This window comes from Megascapheus bottae, chromosome 15, assembly GCF_031878675.1.
Source record: "Megascapheus bottae isolate mThoBot1 chromosome 15, mThoBot2.hap1, whole genome shotgun sequence".
NCBI lineage: Eukaryota > Metazoa > Chordata > Mammalia > Rodentia > Geomyidae > Megascapheus > Megascapheus bottae.
This window is the reverse complement of record NC_143523.1, coordinates 20634832-20650826: the sequence shown is the minus strand read 5'-3', so window position 1 is coordinate 20650826 and position 15995 is coordinate 20634832. Positions and strand designations below refer to the sequence as shown.

General features: G+C 43.2%; 1 protein-coding gene across 1 annotated transcript in view; it reads left to right on the top strand.

Moving 5' to 3' along the window:
* Wbp1l (WW domain binding protein 1 like) overlaps positions 1–15995 on the top strand; it is a 56725-nt gene that overhangs the window by 32115 nt on the left and 8615 nt on the right. Inside the window, exon 2 of the mRNA XM_090345981.1 lies at positions 9718–9820. Within this exon, the coding sequence (XP_090202107.1) occupies positions 9718–9820 (103 nt within the window). The remainder of the gene's footprint in view (positions 1–9717; positions 9821–15995) is intronic.

Sequence of the window (15995 nt, the reverse complement as noted above, 5' to 3'; positions counted from 1 at the left end):
GGGGGTTGATGAGCTAAAAATCAGTCACAGTATGGAACTAAAATTCAGAAGAGCAGAGTTTGACAGTCCTGGCTGACTGTCAAAGATCTTTTCCTCATCTTTAGGAAGGGAGTGGTGGCACCTCTTTTGACATCTTGCACGTGATAGTTGACAATGATCCAAGTAGCTTAAGTACAAATATGAATGATATATTAATTATATATTTACATTATAAATGTCATCGTTGCTACAAACGATGATCCTTGATATTACAAGTCATTAAGTAATAAAAGAAAAGGGCTGGGAGTATAGTTCAGTGGTAGATTTACTTGCCTTGCACAAAAGAGGCCCTGGGTTCAATCCCTAGCAATATACATATACACTTTTGTTGATTAGATTGTACTTAGGAAGGACAAAACAAATGTGAATGTTTTAGGAAGATTTTCAACAAGAAAAAATTGAGACATGAACAAAAAAACAAACAAAAAAAACAAACAAAAGAAAACAAAAAGCAAAAACTGCAATAAAAATCACAAAGTGCCTCAAAGGCAAAGTGCATAGGTTACCTGTTGATTTAGTGTCTGTTAGCATCTTACATGTAAGTTTAGGATAATCACTAAGCATTAAATTATCTCCATGAACATTTGAGCATCGAGGTCCAGAAAACTTTTCCTAGCTGTGTGATTGTTCTGAATATCCATTTCCTTGTTTCCTATACAAAGGGGAAATAAATAGCAAGTAAAAACACTTTAGTGGGCCTGGATTGTAGCTTAGTGGTAGACCACTTGTCTAGCATGCATGAAGCCCTGGGTTCTATTCTTCGGTACCACATACACAGAAAAAAGCTGAAAGTGGTGCTGTGGCTCAGGTGGTAGAGAGCTAGCCTTGAGAATGCCCAAGGACAGTGCCCAGGCCCTAATAAGTTCAAACCCCAGGACTGGCAAAATAACAACAAAAACTACCTTTGTACTTGTCATACACAGTCACTGGGCAGAACTGGTTCTCTTCTCCATGTGCCAGATAGTATTTGTGATCATCACAAGGTGGAGAGGGGACCTTCATTGTTGGGACACTTATTTGCCAGCAGATGTGTGAGGTGCTGCCCATCTGATTCTTTTGTTTAGATTTCTTTTTTATTTTTTTATTTTTATTTTTTGCCAGTCCTTGGCTTGAGCTCAGGGCCTGAGCACTGTCCTTGGACTTTCTCAAGGCTAGAGCTCTACCACTTGAGCCTCAGCACCACTTCTGACTTTTTTCTATGTATGTGGTACCAAGGAATCGAACCCGGGTCTTCATGCATGCGAGGCAAGCACTTTAACCACTAGGCCAAACTCCCGGCCCTTGTTTAGATTTCTTTAGCCTGCTTTAACTTGAACCTCAAGGTAAGAGGATGAACTGTCACTACTAAACTTTTCAGCAGGAGGGAATAAATGTCCCCTCAGGGATCAGCAATGAAAGACTAAAAGAGTCAAACCAAAAGATCCCTGGACTGTGGAGGTTGGAGTATAGAGACTGCAGTGAAGCTGGTGCTCATGTACCTTCCTACCTGGCTTCTCACGACTTGCGGGACTTGCGGATCCTGAATTTTCAAGAGAAACTGGAAATCTAGACTTTTATATAAATCTTTATTTTTAAAATGCTGATGTTTATCCCATTTTTTTAAAGTTAAAAAATAAAGATTCTTGGGGCTTGGGGTTTGGCCTAGTGGTAGAGTGCTTGCCTAGCATGCATGAAGACCCAGGTTCGATTCCTCGGTACCACATACATAGAAAAAAGCCAGAAGTGGTGCTGAGGCTCAAGTGGTTGAGTGCTAGCCTTGAGAAAGTCTAAGGACAGTGCTCTGGCCCTGAACTCAAGCCCAGGACTGGCAAAATAAATAAGTAAATAAATATTCATTTGAGAAAGGGGAGTGACATAGGGAAAGTGAATCTGATCAAGGTATATTTAATGCATATTTCAACATGTTAAAATGGAACCTTTTGTACAGCTAGTTGATGCTAGTAATAATGTGGAAAAGATTACATTAGTACGTGGAAAGGAAAAGAAAAAAAAAGGAGCAGCATCAAAAAAGTAAGGTACCATTGAGCATGCTACCTGTTCCTGCTGGCTCGCCCTCAGCTCTGCATGGCCCTGTTAAAAGCCATACTTCTCAGTGACCTAGTCTATGGCAGAAGAGAGCAGGATTGCTGGGGATATGTTGAGGTGGGTCTGCCTTTCATTCCAAGGGTCTGGAGGGTGAGTGTCCTGTGCCATAGTGACTGGCCAGACGCCCCAGGAGGGCTTTGACTTGTGCTTGAGGGCAAGGGAACCTTGAGACTTGGATATGTTGCAACTTCCGATTTTTTTTTTCCTGGGATTTTTCCTACCAAGGCAAGTGTCTTTTTTTTCTGAATTTGTTATTCAGGTTCCTAATAGCACACAGGAAATAGGTTTTAATTTCTTTGCTGGCTTCCCTGTTGGGGGCTGTTTAATGAGGATCCATTCACAGTGCAGGTTTAGAAGTAGCAGTACTGGCAAGATGAGAGTATACTAAACTAATGTGCTACCTCTTTTTAAAAATTATGTTCATTATTTGTTATGCATTTTTAATGTCTTTAAGTAGTTGTACAAAGGATGCATCTCTTTTAGTGAAATGAGACAGAGAGACTATAACTTACATGCCATGATCCTAAGGAGTACTCTTGAGGGGGCCCGTGTTAGAACATGTTTGAAATTCTACAATAAAACATAATAAATGCATAGAGCTGGGCAGCAGCTCATGCCTGTAATCCTAGCTACTCAGAAGGTTGAGGTCTAATGATTGCAGTTCAAAGCCAGCCCAGGCAGGAAAGCCCAGGAAACTTATTTCCAATTAACTACCAAAAAAGCTGGAAGTGGAGCTGTGGTTCTAGTGCTAGAGTGCTAACCCAGAAACAATGCCCAGGTCCCAAGTTCAAACTCCAGGTCTGGCACCAAAAGAAAAAAGAAAAAAGTACCAGCATGTGTGCATGAGCTCTCTCACTCTCTCTTTCTCTTTCTTTCTCTCTCTCCTCTCTTCCCTCCTCCCCATAGTCTTACTCTGTTTTAGAGGTCATGTTTATTATACATCCAGGGCAATGGATTTCAAATGTCAGTTTATGGAATGAACATAGCCAGGAAAATGTTCTTTAAAAGACAACTTTTCAGGAAGTAGCACTGTGGCTCAAGGGATAGGGCAGTAGCTTTGAGCTGAAGAGCTCAGAGAAAATGCCCAAGCCCAGAGTTCAAGACTTACAACCAACCCCCCCCAAAAAACACCAAAAAACAACAGCTTTTCAGTCACTGTCCCCAGAGGTTACCAATTTATTTTTCCCCCTTCCAAATTGGGGATGGAACCAGAATGTCACACTTGGCTAGATAAGCTATATGTCATGTAAACTACCAACCCTTTTGTTTTTGGAGGTAGGGTTCTTGCTAACTTCATCCTCACATCCGCCAAGTTGGCTTTGATCCTCCTTCATTATCAGACCTGGTGCAATCTGCATTCCTAGCAAATATTCAAGGTGATTTCATGAATTACATTTTAAGAAACACATACTTATTCCACTATTTGTCCATTCCCACCTTTGCAGTATTCTTCTTCCACTCAATTCAGACTATCTGCCCTTGAAAAATTTAGGAATAACATGATCTTAAATAGTCAGTTAGGAGGCTGAGATCTGAAGATTGAGGTTCAAAGCCAGCCCCGGGCATGAAAGTCCATGAAACTCTTATCTCCAATTAACCCCCAGAAAACTGGAAGTGACGCTGTGGTTCAAGGAATAGAGCATAGAGCGATAGCCTTGAGCTGAAGAGTTTAGGGACAAGCACCCAGGCCCAGAGTTCAAGCCCCACCACCAACAAAAGCCAAAAAGAAATAATTCTAATTCAAAACATGAAAAAAAATTTTTTTCTTGGTGGGTCATAGGGTTTGAACTCAGGGCCTGAGTGCTGTCTCTGAGCTCTTTTGCTCAAGGCTAGGGTTCTACCACAGCTCCACTCCTGGTTTTCTGGTAGTTACTTGGAGATGAGAGTCTCAGGTCTTGGCCGGAGAGTGTCCTAATGGTAGAATGTTTGCCTAGCATGCACAAAGACCTGGTTCAATTATTCAGTACCATATACATGGAAAAGCTGGAAATGGTGCTGTGGCTCAAGTGGCAGAGCGCTAGCCTTGAGGGAAAAGTCCAAGGATAGTGCTCAGGCCCTGAGTTCAAGCCCCAGGACTGGCCAAAAAAAAAAAAAAAAAAAAGAATCTCAGACTTTACCTGCCTGGGCAGGCTTCTAACAAAATTGCTCCGATTTCAGCCTCCTGAGTAGCTAGAATTACAGAAGTGCGCCACCAGTGCCTGGCTGAGAAAGAACATTTCTGAAAGAGAACTAGTGGCAGATTAATTTGATGAAAAAAGTAAAAATAAAACTTATTGAAAAATAGTTATTGAAATTAAAAGTTTAGCATATTGAAATTAAAAGTTTAGCATATGAGTTTTACAGACATTAGACCATGTTAAAGAGAATCATCAAATTATAGAACAGAGGTGAGAAAACTATCCAATAAGTGCATCTCCCAATTAGGAAAACATGGTAATGGAAAATTAAAAACAAGGAATTCAAGAAAGAAGAAAAGAAGTGACAATTGAAGAGATAAATGAAAACTTTTCAGAACCAATAGACTAGGGAATTTTCAGACAATAATAAACTCACACTTAAGCACATTATATCATACTATTATATAATACCACTAGTAGTGTACCGGCACTAAAACTTGAACTCAGGACTCAAGCTCTTGCTTGGCTTTTTTGCTCACAGCTGGCACTCTACCATTTGAGCCACACACTTACAGTCCTAAGCATGTTACATAAAACTGCAGAACAGAACAAAGACAGAAGGATCTATAGCCTAGTGAGCAACATTGACAAGTAACAAAATTAGCATCTGAACAGTAGTAAGCTCCCCATGGATAACTCAGCCTGGGCCATGTGCCTGAGCTCTTCAGCTCAAGGCTACCACCCTACCCTTGAGCCAAGCCCCACTTCCCATTTTCTAGGGGTTAATTGGAGATAAGAGTCTCAGGTCCTTTTGTGCGGGGACTGGCTTTGATCCTTGATCCTCAGATCTCAGCCTCCTGAGCAGCTAGGATTACAGGCATAAGCCACTGGGTTGGCTAGGAGCCAAACATTTCTATTAGGAATTTGTCCTTTTAGGGCGAGCCAGAGGTTATTCATATCAAGTTGCCAAGAATGTTGTCACTTGTGCTTTAACATCCAGTGGTAGACTTCAGTGCTGCTGTTTTTCACTCTTAAACTTTAAAACTCTACTGTTTTCCTAAGAACAATGAAGATGTTGATGCCATCAGCCATTCCTAGCAGGGTTTATAGCCCCATAAATTGGGAAATTAAACTACACTGGGGGAACCATCACTGCCCAGTGACTCCTTTTATGTTGGTACTGAGAAAGTTCCTACACTGATTAGACTGACCTTTACAGTGGCTTGGTTAAGAATAGTAACTACAAGACATGGAAACTGTTAAGGAAAATATTGTCTCCCACAGTTTATGCACCCACAAGAGATAATTTTTTGCATATGTGTGAAAGTCATACTGTTCAATCATTTCCATTGTAAAAATGATCTTTCCAGTTTGGGATCAGTCTTGTTTGTTTCTTTGTGCCTGCTTTTCTAAATTTAATTTTATTTTATTGTCAGGGTGATGTATAGAGGGGATATATATATGGTAGTGAGTATATTTCCTTTCAAACACTGTTATTTCCTTCCACATTTTTCTCTTACTTGCCCTCTCCCACAAGCTCTCTAAATCTTACCTTTATAGACTTAGTTGCAGTTTGATTTGTGTGATTATTACTGTTGTCATCATCATTATCATCTTTCTTCAGACTGCAAAGCTTTCTGGGGACAGTTCCCTGGTAGTTTTTGCTTATGGGCCTTTGTCTTCCCCACCCCAGCTCAGGGCAAGTGTGGTAAAGGACTCAGTAAATGTTGAAGGAAGAAATGTAAGCCCCACACTGAGACTTGGATCTGTTTCACTTTTCAAAAGAATGGTATGTAAAAGGAAGTTTGACTTTTTGAGCAAGAAGGGAGAAGTCTCAAGTATGGCCCCCAATCTTGTTGCTCAGAAATAAGGTATACTGTTACAGGGGCTGAGCCATTATCTTTTCTTTCAAAGGTATATCATCTTGATTGGTTTAGGATTTCTAAGCAGCTGAGAATGGAAAGCAAGCCTCGCATTAGTGGCTCACACCTGTAATCCTAGCTAGTCAGGAGGCTGAGATCTGAGGTTTGCGGTTCAAAGCCAGCCTTGACACAGAAGTTCATGAAACTTTTATTTCCAGTTAACTACCAGAAAACTGGAAGTAGTACTGTGGCTCAATTGCTAGAGCACTAGCCTTGAGCTGAAGACCTCAGGGGAGTGCCCAGGCCCAGAATTCAAGCCCCACAACTGACCAAAATAAATAAATAAATAAGTAGTAAGAGGAAGAAGAAGGCTGTGATCTAATGTTTAAAACTCTAGGGTCTGGCTGGGCCACTGGTGGCTTAAGCCTATAATCCTAGCTGCCCAGGCCTTTAGTTCAAGCCCCACAACTGGGGCTTTCCAACTTGGTTTTCTGGTTTGTAATTGGAGATAAAAGTCTCGTGGACCCTAGAGGAGTGGTGTGTGTGTGTGTGTACTATTAAGGACTCTGCACAACATGTGCCTGAGATACTTAGCAGAAAAGCAAGGATAATCCTTAAGAGTGCTGGAATTGTTCATTTTGACTTGTCTATTGTATTCTCCATTTCCTTTTTTTTTTTTTTTTTTTGCCAGTCCTGGTCTTGAGCTCAGAGCCTGAGCACTGTCCTTGGACTTTCTCAAGGCTAGAGCTCTACCACTTGAGCCTCAGCACCACTTCCGGATTTTTTCTATGTATGTGGTACTGAGGAATTGAACCCCAGTCTTTATGCATGCTAGACAAGCACTCTACCACTAGGCCAAACTCCTAGCCCTCGAGTTCCTTTTCAATTCTCCATGTGGCTGGAGCAGCCCACACAACCATGGTGAGCTTTACTGTTCTACATAATACACACAGCAAAAGATAATTTCCATACCAAGGTGAACCCAGGCAGCCCTGGGATCTTACCTGTATTTGGGAGAGGTGGGAGAACACTGGATGGGGGATTGGATATGCTGGGTTAATGTGTTTGAGGAACTAAATTAAGTCTTTCTGGGAGGGTGCAGGTGGGACAACAAAGAATATGAGGTCCTGTTTCTACCAGGCTTCCTGCTTTGGAGTGTGGAAGAGCTAAGAGAAGAAGCTGACACCAGCAGGTCATAAGGGTGCCACTGTCTAGATTTCACCCGTGTTCTGCTGCACGTCCACAGAGGTCCAGTTGCTTGCTGGTACTTAGAGCCTGGGCCTCCTCTGACACATTGTCTCCGTGCAGAAGGGTCACTGGATGCTTTCATGTGCCTGCGTGTAGAGGCAGCACTGCACAACCTCTTTTGGAAACTATGTGGACACTTTGAACTCGCTCTTAAAAGCCAGTGCCAGAAGAATGGCATTTGCAGGGCTTGGTGAACTTGGGAGAAACTTTGATGTTCTTGTGCAAAGAGTGTTTTGCTCTGAAGCCCGAGGCTCTGGATTCCAGTAAAAGCAGCAAATATTGTCTCTCTCTCTCTCTGTCCCTGTGTGTGTGTGTGTGTGTGTGTGTATGTATGTATATAATTTTTTTTCTCTTTCTCACTGCACTAGCATCCGAGGGGGTGCTCCAATTGGACAAGTGTCTTTGGTGGGATCAGGAATGTGTTGATAAAGAATGCTATTTGCAATATTGGAAAACCCTTACTTCTGTATTTCTTTCTTTTAACATTCCTTTATCTCAGGAGGTAAGACATATTTAAAATTTTTTTTTGAAGTGTTGCTAAAGGGGCATGAACTCAGAGCCTCACATTCTTCCTTAAAGAGCAAGAAAACCTAAGGGCATATGAGAGGAAGTTGTACTGAGCCAATCTTTTTCATGTCTTCTTTCTGTGGCTTCAGGTACTTGGCCTCTAGCCCTGTAGACGGTCACTGGAGCTCTTTGTTTATACACTTAGCCAAGTAGACAGTGTTAGTGAAGCCAAGCCCAGAGAGGAGGCCTAACCATGTGACTTCAGTTTCCACTGGCAGCTGTCACCTGGATGTGCACCAGGGTTAGGGTCAGCTCGAGCAGTCGAAAATGCAATCTTGTGGTTTGTGTTTCTTTGCTGAGCAGGGTTTTCTTCCTTCCTTCCTTCCTTCCTTCCTTCCTTTCTTTCTTTTTTTTTTTTGCCAGTCCTGGACCTTGAACTCAGGGCCTAGGCACTGTCCTCAAGGCTAATGCCCCACCTTTTGAGCCACAGCACCAGTTCCAGCTTTTTCTGTGTATATGGTATCAAGGAATTGAACCCAGGGCTTCATGTTTGCTAGGCAAGCAGTCTACCACCAGGCCACATTCCTGGCCCCAGGGTTTTCCTTTTAACCTTGAGTTTCTGGAAATTGGGGACAGTGTCCTCTTCAGCCTTCTATCCCTTTTACCCTGCACAGTGCTAATATTATTAGTGCCTCCTGCCTAGTGATGAACAAAGAAGGCTGAAAGCCAAATGTAGCCCCTGACTTACAGGTTTCACAACATGTATGATATAGCCCAAAGTACACATGGGCTGTTAAAGTTAGCTGATAAGATATTTCATATCTTAAAAGTGAAATAAATATATGAAAATATTCACCTCCCTCCTTACCTACCCAGCCCAAGAATAGAAGCTGACAGATTGCTGGCTGGTTACTCAGCAGTGCCCTTTATGTGGCTGTTCCTGATAGGGGACAGTAAGAGTCCTAGACTGTCAGTGCTCTTAGGAGATTGTTTGATAAACAAAATCTAGCAAATAGAAATTGGACAAGGTCACCCCAGACAGGTTGCCACTTTTCTGAAGAAAGAAGAATTTTAGAAGATTTCTCTCCCCCCCCCCCACCTTGAATCTCACTGTACTTAAATAACCTTGGAGAGCATGTGTTTGGAAAGGGAAATAGAATGAGAGACTACGTGCTAATCCTAGAGTCTTTGTTGCATTCATGATTCCTGGAAGTTTCACAGAAAAGCAGTTTCATTGAAGATGTACACTAACCTCTGGAGACTCATCACCTTCCTGCCATCTAAGTTTAACATGGGAACACAGTTGTTTCTGCTTGGATGTAAAGAAAGCAAGGGGCCAGGTGCTGATGGCTCAGGCCTGTAATCCTAGCTACTGGGGAGGCTAAGGTCTGAGGATTATGGTTCAAAGCCAGCCCAAACAGAACCATCTGTGAGGCTCTTATCTTTAGTTAACTACCAGAAAACAGGAAGTGGAGATGTGGCTCAAAGTAGTAGAATGCTACCCTTGAGCAAAAGAGCTTAGGGACAGCGCCCAGGTCTTGAGTTCAAGTCCCACAACCACCACCACCACCAACAAAAAGAAAGCAAGGCAACCGTTTCTTCCCTGTCTTAGGGAGATCTCACTCTATACCACTTGTGTGTTGAATCTTCTTCCATGATTATTGATCTGTTTGCTTCTCTAAAGTCTGCTTTTGTGTGTTGTTGTTGCTTTAAATCTTGTGTCCTTAATGGAATAATCATTGATACAGTGTGAGCTATTGCAAGGCAGATTAAGAGGAGGGGGATGAGAAGGGAAGTAGTTATCTAAATGGTGTAGTTTAATACAATGAAATGCTTTTTTATTTCTTTATTTCTTTTAGGATAAAGAAGCCTGTGTGGGTACCAACAATCAAAGCTACATCTGTGACACAGGACACTGCTGTGGACAGTCTCAGTGCTGCAACTACTACTATGAACTCTGGTGTAAGTCCTTGCCCAGGGGCTTCCTGGCATCCTAGGGTCCCGGTTACTGCCTCTGCTCTTTGGGAAACCATGGGCTGGCCAGCCTTTTCTGATTCTCTTGGGGACAGTGTTGGTGAGTAGAATCTGGTTATGTGTTCCAGAAACAATCCTTTGTAGAGGAGGAGGGTTCTGGTACAGTCTGGACACTGGGCTGAAGCTCAGGGAATATGGGTTGACTTTATGGACCCTTCCTTGGGCCAGCCCAGAAGCCCAGGCTTGTCCTCTTTGCTATGTGAGGTTGCTGCTGAACATCAGACAGCCCCAGTGTCATCATATCCCAGAACTAAGTAGGCTCCCAGAACTCCCCTGTAGAGCCTCATGAAGCTAACAGCTTCCCTTCCCTAGGGTCCCCCTTAGGACAGAATCTTCCTGGAGAGAGGGGATCTTGAGAGTCTTCCTCATTTTTCAAACTGAAACAATCTGGACACTTCTCCAGTAAATCTAACTTGTATGCTATCAGCTAAATGTCATGTGGAGACAATCTTCATCTTGCCACTGGTTTCACTGAGGCCAGACGGTGTGCATTTTTGACCTCTGGAGTGACGCAGAGTGACTTCACCCAACATACCTTGTACCCTGAATTTTTTGGAACTCAGATGTGGTGGCACTCTTAGAGCTCACACGCCCTAGGTAATGGATGCTGTAGTACTTAGGGCTATCTCTTGAAAGTGTGGATCTTTCCCCAGGTGATTTCCAAATTGTACCCCTTACTGCTACTGGTATCCCTGCTGTTCTCCACTGCCCAGCCCCTCCTCAAGTCAGTGATGTGGTAGGAAAGCAGTCTTGCTGGGTAGTCTATTCCTGAGAAATGCAGTTGTCTCCTATAGGCCGCAGGATAGGTCTGCCAGACAGGACCTCACCTTTACCCTCACCATTTTCCTTTTTGAGGACTAAGGACTGGCTCATCGGCTTTTCAGAGGGCAGTCCAGTGCAGGGAGGGGCTTCTGAGCTCCCTACCAGGCAGCAGCAAAGGTGGGCACAAAATTGTTGATATCTTAGAAAGGGTGGGGATGAAAAACTGACTAAAGAACACCAGGTGCCACGCAGGTAGACCAACGGTGTTTGAATGTTTTACAATGCAGGTAATCACAGGGTTCAAGTTCTATCTTCCACCACTGTTAAAACAAAAGTCATTGCTGGTCTGCCAAAAAGCCACAAAGCTGAAGATTATTTTCCTGGGGCCCCCACCCAGGCAGCATCAGTTGCAGAAAAGAACAGAGTTGCTGATGGCCCCATCTGAGATGGATAGTACCAGCCATTTGCCCTGTCAGCAGGGTAGATTCAGAAGCCATCAAAACCAAGGCTTAGGGTATGTGTATGTGGTGATACAGGAACAGGGAGACCCAGACGGCAGGGAGCTACTCTGGGAACAAGTGCTTCATTTTAAGAATTTGAACTCCAAGGAAGTATTACCTTTACATTTAGGGGTCAGTTGGGGAAAGAAGGAGGTTTGGCAGAGATAACATCCGCTGAGGGAAGATGGAGTCATTGAAAACTTGGCATATGCTTTCCAGATTTTTTAAGTTACTTGATTTTTTTTTTTTTTTTGCCAGTCCTGGGCTTGAGCTCATGGCCTGAGCACTGTCCTTGGACTTTCTCAAGGCTAGAGTTCTACCACTTGAGCCTCAGCACCACTTCCGGCCTTTTTCTATGTATGTGGTACCGAGGAATCAAACCCGGGTCTTCATGCTTGCTAGGCAAGCACTTTAACCACTAGGCCAAACTCCCGGCCGATTTTTTTTTTTTTTTTTGACCGACTGTGAGACTTGTACTCTGGGCCCTGAGCTTTTCAGCTCAAGGCTAGTGCTCTACCACTTGATCCACAGCGCCATTTCTGGTTTTCTAGTGGTTAATTGGACTTCAGTGCTTGGGCTGGCTTTGAACCTTGATCCTCAGATCTCAGCCTCCTGAGTAGCTAGGATTACAGGTGTGAGCCACCAGTGCCCACCTTGGCAGAGTCTTCATCAGACAAAGTGCCAATGGTCAAGGCCTTAGGGAGAATCTCCATCTGTATCATTTAATTTCCTCAGAGAAACAACACTGCCAGGTATGCATGTTGTCCCTACTGCTTTAGGCTGTAGGCATTAAGGAACTGTTCCATTGGTTACTGAGAGTTGGCCTCATCCCATAGCCACTGTTATGAGTACCAGGCTAGAAGGATGCTAGTCCTAGGCCACTAAAAGTCTTGTTGAATGGCCTATGTGACTAGAACAAATAAAGGGAAGAAGTTGCAAGAAATCCAGAAACATCTTTAAAGTCAAAAAAGCTGATGCCATATCTCCCGATTCTCATTCTGGTGTTTTTTCCACTCATTGCACTGTATTTCCTAGGGGGAGTCAAGGCTGGAATTTCTGTCCCTGATAGGATTTGGAGGAAATGCATTCAAGTTTCACATTTCCCTTGCTTGGCTTACATGAGGAGAAAGGGCAATGGAATTTCCTGAGATGATTTGAAACAGATAATTAGTAAATTCAGCAGTGTTACCCAATGGGTTTTTAAAAATCTAGTAGTTATTTATATAATTTATTTAATTGGCATGTAAAATGTACACATTTGTAGATTATACCATGTGATATTTGTGTATAGTATAAGCTAATATCTATCTGTCCGTCTGTCTACCTACCTACCTATCTATCTTTGAACTTGTTCTAGGGCTAGAACTTAGTGTCTGGCATTGTCCCTCAGCTTCTTGTACTCAAGGTTAATGGTCTACCATATGGTAGTTAATTGGAGATAAGAGTCTTGCTGACTTTTCTGCTGGCTTCAAACCTTGATCCCCAGATCTCAGCCTTCTGTGTAGTTAGGATTACTGAATTGAGCCAACAGCACCAAGCATAATTTCTCTTTCTCTTAAGATATCCATTGTTGGGGCCGGGAGTTTGGCCTAGTGGTTAAAGTGCTTGCCTAGCATGCATGAAGACCCGGATTCGATTCCTCGGTACCACATACATAGAAAAAGCCGGAAGTGGTGCTGAGGCTCAAGTGGTAGAGCTCTAGCCTTGAGGAAATCCAAGGACAGTGCTCAGGCCCTGAGCTCAAGCCCAGGACTGGCAAAAAAAAAAAAAAAAAAAAGATATCCATTGTTGGGCTGCTGTAAATGAAGGCCCATACCATTGGCCACTGAGGAGTTTGGGCTTGAAAAACAGGCCAGTTTGGAGCCCAGCTCCCCTGGGGTCCAGGCTTCAGAGCAGGGGAGCTGGTATCAGCTGACACAGCACCTTTTTCATGGCAGGGGCTCAGTAAATAGGAGTTGCCTGGTTTTCCAGAGAATTTTGCCAAGAATATAATCTAGATTCAGACTTTGGACATGTTCCAACCATGTTTTTTATGGAATACTTTGGGAGTTAAAAGGGAATTTTAAAGGAAATCCTTCCCACCTGTGGTTCTGCCTGTAACAACAATAACAAAATAGAGAATTTTGCCTACATAGGCAAGGCCTCTGAGTATGCTACATTTATTAGCTTATTTAGACCTCACAGTGGTCAAATCTCATATGCATCATTATACCCCCACCTTACGCATGAGAGAAGTAAACAAAATGACCAAGGTTACAAAACCAGGGAAATGGTAATCCTGTGCTTCTCCATTTTTACATTCATACCTAGAAGATGGTTGGTTTGTCCTTCAGGTAAAGTTGCAGGTCTCTGAAGCCTTTAGTGCCCCAATTCAGGACATTTTCCATGTTGGCAGTGACAGGAGCTCCTACTGATATGTGTGTGCGCGCGCGCGCGCGTGTGTGTGTGTGTGTGTGTGTGTGTATGTGTGTGTATGTGCGTGCGTGCATGTGTGGAGAGCTAATTTACAGTATGCTTTGACTCTAATGAAGAATTTCCTGACAGTTGAGGAGTGGTATTTTCCCCGAGTCTGTAGTGAACTCTAGGGCACATGACTCAGTTCCTACATTGGATTGTGATTGTTTTTAAAAACATGTTTTCCATTTTATTTAGCATGACAAATGATCCCTGCAGCAAGATAACTTTGGCTCCCTCTCCTTCCCTCCCTCCCTCCCTCCCTCCTTCCCTCCCTCTCTCTCTCCCCTTTCTCTCTCTCTCTCCCCCTCCCCCTCCCCTCTCCTTCTCCTAACCCTCTCCCTCCTTCACTCCTTCCCTCCCTCCCTCCTTTCTCTGTCTCTCTGTCTCTCTTTCTCTCTTTCTTTCTCCCCCCCGCCTTTTTTGTGGTACTGGGGTTTTAACTCAGAACTTGCTGCTCTTTCTACTTTCCTTCCTACTAAAAGAAGATAAAGCTGGGCACTAGTGGCTCATGCCTGTAATCCTAGCTACTCAGGAGACTGAGATCTGAGGATCAGGCTTGATGCCAGCCCAGGCAGAAAAGTTGTCAGACTCTTACTTCCAATTAACCACCAAAAAGTAGAAGTGGAGCTGTGGCTCAATTGTTGAGCCTTAGCCTTGAGCAAAAGAGCTCACTACAATGCCTAGGCCTTGAGTTCGAGCCCTTGGACTGGGAGGGAGGGGGAGAGGGAGAAAAGGAGGGAAGAGGGAAGATAAATAGTAAGCTATTTTTATTATCTTTAGGCAGCTGTGCAAAGAACTATCAATTCATCGTGTCCGTTTATGAGTACAGTGCATCTTAATGTTACTCCTTCCATCATTCTCCCCCAACAGGCACTCTTACTACTTGAGTCATACGCTTGTTCTCTGAGACCTAGACCCATTCTGAAGTGACCATCAGGAATGCTAGAGAAAAGACTAATGGGGATCATTACATCTGCAGGACATGTCTGGCTTCTCAGTGATATTAAATCATTTCTAATCCCATTCTATGGTTAGATCAATTCCACAACCTTACTCAATCACAGCAGGTTAAGAAGTTGAGGGTCCAATAGACTCAGAACCAGGAATGAAAACCAATACATGGACATTTATTTTTACTAAAAACATGAATTTAAAAGTTAGGAATGAGCCAGGTACCAGTGACTCTCACCTGTAATCTTAGCTACTTAGGAGGCCGAGATATAAGGATCACAGTTCAAAGCCAGCTTGGATCAGTAAAGCCTCTGAGACTCTTTATCTGTAACTACAAAACAAAACTATACGTATTTCTGTGGCTCAATTTTTAGAGCACTAGCCACTAGCCTTGAGCAAAACAGCTCAGTTCCTGAATCCAAGCCCCAAGGTGGGTACAAAGCAAAAGTCAGGAATGATGAGAAATGCCTTAGGCCATATTCCCAAGTCCAAGGTTGGTTTACCCTCAGATAAGGAAATACTGGGAAAAATGACTTGGAGGGTTAAAAATAGATGTTCATAAGGTACATAATCCACTTAGAAGTAAATACCTATGTACCATAGGTAGTAACTCAATGGTAGTGGTAGTGACTCAGTGGCAGAGTGCTTACCTGCTTTTCATGAGGTCCTGGGCTCACAATAAAGTAAAAAATGAACTGGTTGTAGAGCAGACACATGCCTATAATCCCAGTTTTTTGAGGGAGGCAGAGACAAAAGAATAGTATGCACTTCTGAGTTCAAGATCAATCTTGTCAAAAAAGACTCTACTTAAAAAAAATACAATGGGGGACCGGGAGTTTGGCCTAGTGGTTAAAGTGCTTGCCTAGCATGCGTGAAGACCTGAGTTCGATTCCTCGGTACCACATACATAGAAAAAAGCTGGAAGTGGTGTTGAGGCTCAAGTGGGAGAGCTCTAGCCTTGAGAAAGTCCAAGGACAGTGCTCAGGCCCTGAGCTCAAACCCAGGACTGGCCAAAAAAAATACAATGGGTTGGAGTCATGGCTCAAGTGGTAGGGCACCTGCCAATGAGCTTAAAGCATCAGGTACTTTGAATCCAGGTTTCAGAGGAAAAAAAAGATAAAGCACAAAATAACCCAGGAGTATATAAAAGATACTAGATTTTTGTTGAGTATGACTAATACAAAATAGGTAGGCCAGAATCATAGAGGTTTGACATTGGTATGTGGAGCAGAATGCTTGTGTTTATTTGTACTTCCTCTTTCAATCCAGCCTCACTCTGGGAGGAAGGCTACAGACCTGCCTTGGTAGCCAGTTCATTCTTGTATCTTCTTCCTGACCTCTCTACCATTCTTTAAAGGTTCTCCAATGTGATTTACTCTTAAGCCAGCCATCAATTGCGAGGAAAGAATGGGAGTTAAGCAAGTTCCAGTAGT